At 41.8% G+C, this 12,796-nt stretch overlaps 1 protein-coding gene across 1 annotated transcript in view; it reads right to left on the minus strand.

The window, feature by feature from the left end:
• The window catches only part of myof (myoferlin), a 116,225-nt gene that overhangs the window by 74,654 nt on the left and 28,775 nt on the right, over positions 1–12,796 (minus strand). Inside the window, 8 exon segments of the mRNA XM_084323490.1 lie at positions 1,136–1,313; positions 2,008–2,121; positions 5,042–5,166; positions 7,261–7,299; positions 9,028–9,110; positions 10,672–10,715; positions 11,447–11,515; positions 11,626–11,729. Coding sequence (XP_084179616.1) covers positions 1,136–1,313; positions 2,008–2,121; positions 5,042–5,166; positions 7,261–7,299; positions 9,028–9,110; positions 10,672–10,715; positions 11,447–11,515; positions 11,626–11,729 — 756 coding nt within the window.

The following is a 12,796-nucleotide window of genomic DNA, read 5'->3' on the forward strand; positions in this document are numbered from 1 at the left end:
ACTGTAATGTGATGTAATTATTGTAGTTATTGTATGATCATGTAAAGAATGTCAATGCATCTGTATCTTGTTATTGTAACTTGCTACAATGTTTTCTTTTGCAGTGTCCCTGACAAATAAACTATTAAATAAAAAATATATTGTCAACAGCTGGATATTTAAAAATATACATCATATTTAGCAACTCCAACGAGGTTGTGGGCGGAGGGAAATCTGTAGCCTACTGGACAGCCCGTTAAGATCAATATACCCCTCTCCTGTGATAATCACAATTGAACATGACATACAATAAGTAATCTTTTTCAATGAGTCATATATAAGATTAAAAAACAGAAACGACAGAAATTAATGTTAAATGGCATTTCACCAAAAACAATACAGATTTATTTTGCACATAATCTCACACGCATCCAAAAACCAACCGTCTCAACCATCTCCTCCGGCAAGTCAAGATAAGATAAAATATGGCGGCTACGTGGTGCAGTGGGCAAGGCGCTCACCACGAATACTGGAGACGTTGGGTTCGCCTGTTCGAGCCCAGCGCTCCACATTGCTTTCAGTTTAGCTGGTCGTCCGTACTAATACACATTGGCAGTATTAGGGGGTGGGAAACTGATGGGTGGGGATCGGGCGTTGTGGACAGCGACTCCTACAGGTCGGTTGGTGCGCCTGCGCAGTAGAATCAGGAAGCGATGGGGGCGGCGCCCCTCCAAAGTGCAGACCCCTGACGCTGAAAGATCACGCCGCGCAGGTGAAAAGATGCGACTGCTGTTACCTCGAGTATCGGAGGGGACTCGTGCTATGTATGACTTAGTCCACATTGCAGCCGGCTTGTGGGAGGCAAGAAACAGCGTTCGAGACAGGGGAGGCTTGAATTGGATGATACGAAATTGGGATGGGAGAAAAAAAAATTGAAAATGGGAGAAAAAGTGGATAAAAAAAAAGATAAGATATTAATTTATTGATCCCCTTGGAGAAATGTGGGCGTCATAGCAGCATATAACCCTATCGGTTATATTATACGTTTCAATAAATATAGGCAATAAAGAATTTTAAGTCCACCTCTTACTTTGTACTGTACTTCTTCATCTACAAACTAAACTACAACTATTTCATATGACTCCTCATGACTCACCGTCGAACACGGCACAGCTGTACTGGGTGGTTGAGGCCAGGGGCTTGCAGGTGGTGTCCAGTTTGTTGCCGTAGTTACCAATGCTGACCTCAAACTGGATGGGCTCACCGGGCTCCTGGATCATACTGGCACTATGGAACACTGCACACAGACAGTACTTCCTCCTGCGCTGGTACTTCTAAAGGAGGAGAGAGAGAGACAGGGAGGAGGGGAGAGAGAGAGAGAGAAAAGGATGATGGGAGAGAAAGAGAGAGAGAAAGAAAGAAAGAAAAAGAAAGAAAGATGAGGGGGAGAGAGAATGGTAAGTAGGAGGAGGGGAGGGGAAAGAGACAGAGAGAGACAGATAACATAATTATTTGTAACAGGTTAACATGTACAATTCAATGTAACCAGAGATGTAGTGGTAAAATATAAGCTGGGTAAACTATGATCTCCTAGTTGGTGAACGAACGCTAAGATGAACAAGCAGCAATATAAAGATGAACAAGCACCAACATAAAGATGAACAAGCACCAATATAAAGATGAACAAGCAGCAACATAAAGACATGAACAAGCAGCAACATAAAGATGAACAAGCACCAATATAAAGATGAACAAGCACCAACATAAAGATAGCAGCAATATAACCCAATATAAAGAAATACACCATGTTCCCATGCAGCTTACATGAGCCTGATACTATGTACTGTATGATGTGTACTATGAATTATATAATACATTTTACCAAAGGTTTACATAAGCTTAAACAAGGTGGGGTTAACTAGACTACAATTGAAAAAGGTAAACTGACCTGTGACCTATTATAACAATAATAATCACACTAAAACTGAACCAAACTCATCAGGTTTTGTTGAATGACCGCCTCCGTACCTGAGCCACCAGTATGTCGTCACTGGGGATGCTGTCCACAGCCTTGTCCTCCTTGCCCTCCAGCTTGGTGGACAGCTCGACCAGGACTCTGCCCCTGTACGCCACCCCTTCTCCCTGTCCCAAAACAAGAGCAGCATGGGTTATGTTCTCGGTGTGGGAAGTTGTGTCATAAAAATGACATTAAAACGGATATCGAACCAAAGTGGAAATGAGAAATTGGGTGGATAGGAATGAAGCCGTTTTATAAATGACAGATTATATATAGATTTTATTTATTTTAATTTGTATTACAGGGTATCTGCAGGTTTCAACTTCAAATGTAAGACTTTTTAATAACACTTAGAGCTAAATGTAATACCAATTTCACAACGTACTAGCAAAAAAAACACACGTGTATATACAGTACATATCAACACTGAACTGGCGGCTGCACTTGCGTGGCAATTTGTATTCTTGCATACAAGCTCTCACCAGACGCACCAAGCTCCCGGTAGCCCCGCAAAAAATACGATGTGAATACAAAAACATTTCATATAATTAATATTATTTAATCTTCCGACAGCCGGGCTGCCCCCCCCCCCCCCCCCCCCCAACACACAAATGTAGTACCTGTGCAAATTAAATGTAAGACTTTTACTTAATAGCGAACGTGAGATAATCCAACAAGCGAGCTAGCTGGCTGATGTCATTGCTAATAGCTAACACTAGCCGACCAGACTAGCGTATTTCCGGGAACAAGCATCACCGACGCTTGCAATGTGTGCGCTTCGTGAAACAACATGGCAAACATACAAAACGTCGCTACCATGTAACATCCCCAGTCTCTCTTTCTTCATCATTCTTTTCTGTTCTCCCAGCTGTTAACAGACTTTAAAGAAATATATTTTCACAAATAGACTAAACAATATTTGCATAAACTATTCATTATTATAATTTTTTAAATAATTTAATGACATTTATTTTTATTTAATTGCATAACATTTTTATGTTAAGCCTTAAGGTCCCCCTATAGGGGGACCCTGCTTTTCTTTATCATAAATCGATCAATAGAGACCGTATTAGATCCCCAATTATCATATCATGGGGTATCATTGGAAAGCCACACTCATTGGCTACAACCCTGTGCAAAGATTTTCGAGATCGCCAAATGATTGACGGAGCTAGAGCCCCGGGAGTTGGGGGTGGTAATGTGTACTTTTGCGTACTTTGGGGCACGCCTCACATATCGGCATGTAACTCGAGAACCGCTGAATGGATTTTGTCACCTGAAAGGGCAATCGACAGGCAACAAATAGGGCTTTAATTATATCTATATATTGTATTAAAAGAAATGCACACCCGAGCCACTAGAGGTCGGCAAAGAATCGTCCACATGTGGGCCCTTGGATGTTAAGGTCAATGTTTTAAAATATATTTTTTTGTAGCCAAGAGTAAAAACCATAACCCTATCAAAAACAGTAGTCAACGTGTATATTTTCATTTTTACCAATTTATCGGAAAATACTAATTATCGAAAAATCGCAAGAAATGACTAAATCCAGATTCAACCCTGCCTTTGGAAAAATAGGAGCATTTCCCCTATCCATAGATGTATGATTTGGCCATAATAAGGTCAAGGTCAAGTTCAAGGTCAAATATGAATTTATAATTAAAGTCGATTATCATTAATTACTGCATCTACAAATCCTTCCGTTTAATCATCTTCCCGCGGTTCATTTGCTTAGATTTTCTTTACACATGATCTCAATAAGGTGATGAATGAGCCCCGTATCAATTTTTGATCATCATCATCAAAATCAATCATAATTAATTTATTCATTACAATTTACTCAGCCTAGTAACAGACACAATATTTCTGACACTGGAAATACATACCCCCAGGTCCCTAGATGTTCCTAGATACCAAGAACATGCAAATTGACCTTGCAGAAGTGGGGCAATCTTCCATTTACTTAGGCATGTACCTGTTAGGCGAAAACGGTCTACAGATTAACAGGTTAATGACAAATATTTTTTTTTCTTTTATCAGGATCAATTATCTGCTCATTTTATGCCCGTCTATATTTATGACAATTTCATGCTCATTTTATGCCTATGTCTATTTTATGTCTACATCACTCCTGTGAAGCACTTGTTGTACGGAAGGGGCTATACAAATACAGTTTATTATTATTAACCTCTTAACGTGCACTGGCACATATACATGCAATTTTGCCCTTGCACGAAAGTCACAGCATTTTGCGAGCGTCTAGCGGCTCGGGCTGCATTTTTTGCTGAACATATAAATTACCGTTCGAAAGATCTATTTGTTGCCGTTCGAACGCCACCTCACTCAACCAAATCCGTGCCTCAGTTCTCGAGTTACATGACGATATGTCAGGCGAGCGTCTTTTTACGGGCCACGCGTCAGATGACCACCCCGGACTCCCGACGCTTCAGAACTGCCAATCATCCGCTGATGGCGAGAATTATTGGTCAGCGTTGTAGCCAATGAGTGCAGCTTGCACATACAGGAATTAGGTGAAAGTTGACGCGAAAATTTGAAGGAATCACACTTCAGAATGAACAGCCGTGGATGAGGAAATGGATTTGGGAGAGCTTTTTTTTTCTCGCATGGTTTACCCGAACCTCTCTCAAAGACCCATTTCTGAACGGATTTTTATCAAATTTGGACCTGTACTACATAAGACTTCAGGTTTCCAGCTTATACCCATTTTCTTTTATTTGTATATTGCAACCACTACAGAAACATTTGAGTACACATGTTCAAGTTCAACTCAAGTTCAGACCTCTGCTACTCTATTTCATTAGCACATACATTTTCCTTTTTTGTATTAGTAACTTCAGAATGTTATCTTTCAAAAGAGACCAGGCTCATGCTTGTGCTATAAGTATAAAGTATAAAGCTTTGCAAAAAAGGTATGCAGTCCTTGAGTTCAAGTAAAAAAATTGCCACTTTTCTGGGTGCCTGTTAAGAGGTTAATGACTGAATGATGAATCTATGCCCATCCCTACACAAAACACACTTCCAGACCTTGCCATAGTTCAGTTCCTCATACGGGTCGGGGAGGCCAGAGAACTCTCTAGGGCTGCCGTACAGGTTGACGTAGCAGGGGCCGAAGGCCGGCAGGAAGCCCACCTCAGACGACCCTGTGTTAGCTGGGGGAGTAAAACACAGTTAAAAGTGTGCAAAAGTGGCCCAAATCTGATTTTTCTTTTTGCTCATATGTGATTCAGATCTTTTTCATCAGTGTGAACAGCACAAATCACATCAAATCGGATTTTTTCAAGTCTGATTTGGGCCACTTTCATATGTGGTCCCAAATCAGATCTAGGTCAGATTTTTTTGCAATGCGACCTCAGTCTGAACAGTCATGAGACTTTCACAATTTGTCACAATTCTTTTTACATTCATCTTCGTTATTGCTCATTTGCGCATGCGGGTCAGTTCAGGAGCAGTGACCGGTTCACACTGGAATCTGATATTGGCCACATTTAAAAGATCTGATCTGAGCAATAAATCTGAATTTAGCACTAAGGCTTGTAGTGTGAACATAGCTTTTGATTCTTCACAAACGTCAGGGATAAGGAGCGTGAAGCTATAGCGTTAGTTAGTCAACGAGTGATAAATGTAGACTGTGATCACATTGGACGCCTTTTTGAACCCGCCTGTGCCTTTTTTCTATGGTTTTGTTGCGACAGGCGCATGTCTCCTCCAAACTATGTGCCTCGCATTTTTGAAGAGGCGCTTTTTTGTGCACTCTCGGTTGAAAATGTTTTGGAGGGCTGCAAGTAGTAACGTAATGTGATTGATTGATTGAAAAGTTTATTAACAGATTGCAGAATGGGTATAGTACAGTACAGCTCAATACATACAATTGTTAAGGGGATGCAGACCAGAGAAAGACTTTCGTCTTGTTTACATCAGGGTCCCCCATTTTCAATTCATCATAACATATATGACATACATGACATACAGATAGACAGTACTGCTACATCTATACATTTATGACATATCAGATTTGCAAATACAGTACTGTTTGTGATACAAAAGTGTCCAGAAAAAGAGTGTATATACATTTGACGTAGAAACTGTACATTGGAGGAGGTTGGGTGGGTGGGGTGGGTGGGGGCTGTACATTGGAGGTGGGGGGGGGGGGTTGGGTAGGGGGACACACACACATTTTACACTGTACATTGGAATACTGACCAAGCCTTACTTGGTCATTTACTGTACAACTAGGTTAGGACATTTGTAGGGGCCAGTTTCGAATTGCAGTCTCATGTAGGTGTTTTTTTAGAGTGTTTTTGAAAGTGGGTAGTGATTCACATTCCTTTACAGCTTTAGGTAGGGCGTTCCACATTGATGTGGCATAATTGCGAAACGTGTTTAGTCCCTTGTTTGAGCCGAATCTAGGTTTTACATGATTTGTGGAGCTCCCTCTGGTGTTGTGATCGTGGTATTCACTGACCTTTGGGAAGTATTTTGACATGTACATGGGTACCTTGGTCGCGTAGTGTATCTTGTAGACCAGGCCCATTGCAAGTTGCTGTACTCTGTCGTCTACTCTAAGCCATCCTAGTTTGTCAAAGTGGGCAGGGTGAGGTGGGTTCTAGGAGTCAGGTCAAGCAGTAGTCTGACTAGCTTGTTTTGAGATGTTTGTAATTTGTTTTTTAGTGCCTTTGAGGTGCTTTGGTACCATGAGGTGCAAGCATAGTCATAGTACCCTTGAATGAGTGCTCCTGCTAGAGTCTTCAGGGTATTCTTGTTTACCAGAGAGGAGATCCGGTACAAGAATCGAGTTTGTTGGTTGACTTTTTTTATTACATTGGATGCCATTTTGTCACAGGAACTTATGTAACGTTAGCTGAGGCAGCAACGGTAATCTGTGGCATCGCTCATTGCTCCCTGTGCACTTTAGATTCTCTATGTACACCCTCGCGCTTGAGCGCAAGAAAAAGGCTTCTAATGTGATCACAGCCTTAGGGAGGAGGAGGGAAGAGCGTTGGTCAAGAGGATGGGTAAGCAAGCATTCGACTTACAACAAGACTGTTAGGACTGTTGGGATTTGAAAACGTTAAACACACACGCATCTTAAACTAATAGCAAAACGGATCATAGCACAGCTTTTCTAAGCATGTATGTACATGTGACAGGTTTATGTACATGTACATGTGGGGAATGATACATGCACGTTGCATTGCAATCCCATGCACATACAACACAAAAGGCAAACAAGAGCAAGAGTGAACCTTCGTATGACGGATTTTCATCACTTCCTGCATGTTCCTCTATTCCAGGAGAAAAGGGAAAATGCAAGTACCATTTATAAGACAGTGGGAATAGACCCATAACACAGAAAAACACAACTCTAAAATGAAGTGTAGCAAAATGTTTTTCTCCCATTTCTCCCCAATTTAGTCGTTGTGCCAATTCCCTGTGTGTGTCACGGTCCTGGTTGTTGCGCTACTCTACTGTCAGTCTGGGGAGGGTGTAGACTACCACATACCTCCTCTGTAGGTCTATGGAAGGTGTAGACTACCACATGCCTCCTCTGTCGGTCTGGGGAGGGTGTAGACTACCACATACCTCCTCTGTAGGTCTATGGAAGGTGTAGACTACCACATGCCTCCTCTGTCGGTCTTGGGAGGGTGTAGACTACCACATGCCTCCTCTGTCGGTCTCGGGAGGGTGTAGACTACCACATGCCTCCTCTGTTGATCTGGGGAGGGTGTAGACTACCACATGCCTCCTCTGTCGGTCTCGGGAGGGTGTAGACTACCACATGCCTCCTCTGTCGGTCTGGGGAGGGTGTAGACTACCACATGCCTCCTCTGTAGGTCTATGGAAGGTGTAGACTACCACATGCCTCCTCTGTCGGTCTCGGGAGGGTGTAGACTACCACATGCCTCCTCTGTTGATCTAGGGAGGGTGTGTAGACTACCACATGCCTCCTCTGTAGGTCTATGGAAGGTGTAGACTACCACATGCCTCCTCTGTCGGTCTGGGGAGGGTGTAGACTACCACATGCCTCCTCTGTCGGTCTGGGGAGGGTGTAGACTACCACATGCCTCCTCTGTCGGTCTCGGGAGGGTGTAGACTACCACATGCCTCCTCTGTTGATCTGGGGAGGGTGCAGACTACCACATGCCTCCTCTGTCTGTCTAGGGAGGGTGTAGACTACCACATGCCTCCTCTGTCGGTCTGGGGAGGGTGTAGACTACCACATGTCAAATGTGTTCTCAGTGTATAACTCAATGCAGCAGCGGAATTACGTGTAATAGTATTAATCTGAATACCGTAAATCCTCTAATAGTGACCTGTATTCAATTAAAAACCGACTCTCTATTAATGACCGGGTGCGCTGTTGAAATAAGCAATTATAAGCTGACCTCCTAATACAAGCCGGGTTACTAATATATACGCAACGTGTGTCGCGCAAAATGATACAAAGAAAAGCAATGGAAATCTACCCAACAGTGAGTGATGGAGGCAAGGCGTTTGTGGCCAGTAAAGGTTGGCTGGAGACGTTTCTACACCGCAATGGCCTGTCGCTGAGACGACACACCACTATGGCGGCTGTGCAGTAAATACCATATAAATGGTATGGTGTTAATGTTTACCAAGAGAGTAAGCCTACCTCAGAATTGTTTATACCAGTATTGTGATTGCACTATTTTACTCGGATAAAGTTACTTGATTTCACTTTGAAAACGTTGAAATGACCAGTGACCACCTGTAATTGCACTGTTTACTATTTCATACAGTACTTGGGTTTCAATAAATGAACCCAGTACATTTTACTGGGTTCAAACTGACACAAAATGTTGATTTATTCATTATGATCAGTTTGAAAATTTTAAATATAGACCTCCCTCTTATACATGCCTCCTTTCAATAAAAGCCTGGTACCCGCTACAGTTGAAACAAAGCCCGGGTCACTATTAGAGGAATTACGGTAATTGAATTGCTTTTGTAGTGTAAACGGTCAAATCATTGTCCACAACTGCATACTGTACCTTCAACCTCCCCGCCAGAGGAGGCGATCTTGGCCAGGTTCAGGTATGTGGTGCCGATAGCATCGTTTCTGGTCAGCCGATCCCTGCGTCATCAAATCATCATTCAATGTAAATTACACATAATGTACACAGTACACACACATACAACTACGCTCAATTGTATTAATTCACACTGCACTATCTACAGGGGCTCTAGTACAATCTAAATGCATTTACTGGGCTTAATACAGGGACTAAACACAGTTTATATTAAACCTTTTACAGTGCAGTGGTCAGTTCCGGTATCAGGGGTGGCTTTTCAACACCGACAGGGGGACACAGCGTTTTCCTAACCTTTCCCCTGCTCTCGCGTCCCTCCAGTCTTCCTGGACAGGAGTTATTAAGAGAGTCCACACTATGTCAGTTCACACCCGCACAAAAACACACTATGGTTGAGGGCCGATTGAGGGTACGGCCGTGCCAACAGGATCCCAGGGCGTCCTCGGGAAGGGAAGGGACTGGGAGTGGCCCGTACAGCGCTGTACTCTCATGGAAGTGCTAGTGGGTCAGACACACACACACAGCCCTGACCACACTCCAGAGATGCTGTGGGAAGGATTCCCAGACATGCACTGTATTGTAGCCAGATCCTAAATTACACTGTAGAGAACTCCACTCCATCATTCTAAGAAGATAATGGAGACAGGTTCAAACTAAACTATGAAACAAGAACCCTTAAAAAGGTAGAATCTGTAATGTTGTCAAACAGCGCCCTCTAGGCCCTGCTTGGTATTGCACTCGATCGGCCAAACGCACCATCGGAGGTGGGCTTCCCACTCTCCAGGACATTTACACCAGGCGTTGCAGAGCCAAGGCTAAGAGGATAGTCAAAGACTATTAGCCACCCAAAAAAATGCCACTTTGCACTGCTTCAGTCAGGCAAGCGCTACCGGAGTCCCATGGCCAGCACAGAGATTCGAAAGGAGCTTCTATCCCCAGGCCATTAGGATGTTCAATGTGGACTCTATGCAACACTAACTCATCCATTCTACATTAATTGCATGCAACATCCACACACTCTTTAAACATTCACCTTTAACATTCACTTTAGACACTTTTTAAACATTACACCATATTTTATCAATTTATTCCTAAAGTATTTGCACTACCTCTTCTACCTTTGTATATTTTGTATGGTGTTTGGTCTCGTTTCGACTCGTTTCACTGCGAATTCCTCAAGGCATATCTGACCTCAAGCCCTATCCCCACTCCCAACCCACACGTCAGCCACCCATTCTTTTTTATTGTTACATGTTCTTCCTGGGGCACAATGTGAATTTTTTTAAAGGTTTGGCGTTCCCCTTTTAAAAGGAACACGTCAACGTCTTCTTCATAGTCAGACAAGAAGATAAGATACGAATTTTCCTCTCTGTGCGTTCAGTAGAAAGCTATCCGGCTAAGGTAGCCTAGCTTAGCACAAACGAATGGAAGCGGATATGGACCACTAGCCTAGCTTAAAAGGTGTTTTTGGCCAACAGCTAGCCAACATCTTCCTGTCCGACTCTGGAGAACACAGTAAAGCACATTTCCCATAATGCTGGGCGTGTTCCTTAAGTGAGGTTTTACAATGTAGCATCAGAAAACAGAGAAATCAGGCAGACCTACCAGTCAAACACCGTCAGTTTGATGCGCTCACACATGGAAGGGAACTGTAGCGGAGGAGAAAACAACCAGTACTTCCCCATCATGAATCTGAGAGGCATTCTACACTGTACTCATAACTACCTACCTCATACTATAGTCTACCTATATCATTTTGTATGATAGCATGTACAATAGTGCTGTATATACCATACACATGTATGTATTTATATTTACAGCATATATACATATGTGTCTGAATATACCTGCATATAATCCTTATATATACCTACTTATACACCTGCATATAACCCATATAACTCTGTATGATGGCATGTACATTAATGTTACATGTTACAATATACGTATATATATTTATTATTATCGTATATATATATATATATATATATATATATATCCACATCTGTCTGTACATTCCTGTATATAATAATTTTCAGAGTTATATCTGTACATATCCCGGACCCTTAATAGTTACACTGCTGGCCAGTATGACTTACTATACCATAGTGTCTTTATATCTGTATCACTGTACATATTAATACTAGAATTCCGTACTTATCTGATTACCATTATTACTCCGTAGTACTGATTTATATATTCTATACCCAGTTTAACCACCTGTACATTTAATATTGCTATTGCACTTTACCGTTACATTTGCACCCTGGTCGGATGCCAAACTTCTTTTATCGTTGTACTGTACTTGTGCTGTATGATGATGACAATACATTTTAATCTAATCAAATCTAATTCATAACATAGAGCGCGTTCTTCATACCTTGACTTGAAGGTTCAGCGTTTGGTTCCATTCTGGGTTGGCGTTCTTCTCCATGATCTGCGTACACAGCTGCGGCGAGAAGAACACAACAGATGACGTCAGTATCAGCCAGAAATATCACGGCAACGATGGGATATATTCAGTTTGCTTTGCTCCCCTGAACGGGGAGATTCAAGAACCTTTCTGCCGGCGAAGCGAGCCTCGAGGAACGGATCCACCAGGTTCTTCCTGTTCTCGTCTTTTCCAAAGATCTCCTTCACGGACTGGATGAACGCGTCGTCCACTGGAAAGAGAACATGTGAAGATGAAACACTGAGAACACAATGAACCTGGCAATTCTCTGGCATTTAAAAGAGTTTCTATCCATCATTCTCAAATTATAAATAGTTTATTTTGAACCCAAATGTGATCGATGCTATGCTGCTCCCAGCTTTCAATTACTGTGTGTGTATCTATGATGTGGTTGTATGCGCGTGTGTCGGTGTGTGTGTGTGTGTATCTATGATGTGGTTGTATATGTGTGTGTGTGTCTATGATGTGGTTGTATGTGTGTGCATGTGTATCTATGATGTGGTTGTATGTGTGTGCATGTGTATCTATGATGTGGTTATATGTGTGTGTATCTATGATGTGGATGCATGCATGTGTATGTATCTGTGATGTGGTTGTATGTGTGTGCGTGTATTTATGATGTGGTTGCACGTGTGTGTGTGAACATTTTATGTTCGGGGGATGACCTTCAGCAGCTTTTAGAAGTGGCAAACATAGAAATGGACAAATTAAAAGGTTGGTTCGACACAAATCACTCAATTTGATAAAAAAAAAACTTCATGATATTTGGAAATTGTAAAATAAACACTGATCCTCAACTGAAAATTGATAATGTAAAAATTGAGAGAGTATATACAAACACGTTTCTAGGGGTCTTAATAGACCACAAACTCTGCTGGAAACCCCATATAAAATATTTGTGTTCAAAGTTAGCGAGAAGTATTGGTATACTGGGCAAGACTAGATATATCCTGAATCAGAAAACTCTATATACATTATATTGCACACTCATTGTACCATATCTATCATATTGTGTTGAAACCTGGGGAAATACTTATAAAAGCAACTTAGAAAAGATATGCACACTGCAAAAAAGAGCCATACGGATAGTACATCATGGTAGATATTTAGATCACACAAATAGTCTGTTTGTAAGGAGTCAAACATAAAAATTCATGGACTTAATCAAATTCAAATCTGCACAAATTATGTTTCTGGCAATAAAAAACAAATTACCAAGCAACATTCAAAAAAAATTCATGGCTAGAGAGTGTTTATAATTTTAGAGGGACATTAGCT

The sequence above is a fragment of the Notolepis coatsorum genome (assembly GCF_963971535.1).
Source record: "Notolepis coatsorum genome assembly, chromosome: 10".
Lineage (NCBI taxonomy): Eukaryota > Metazoa > Chordata > Actinopteri > Aulopiformes > Paralepididae > Notolepis > Notolepis coatsorum.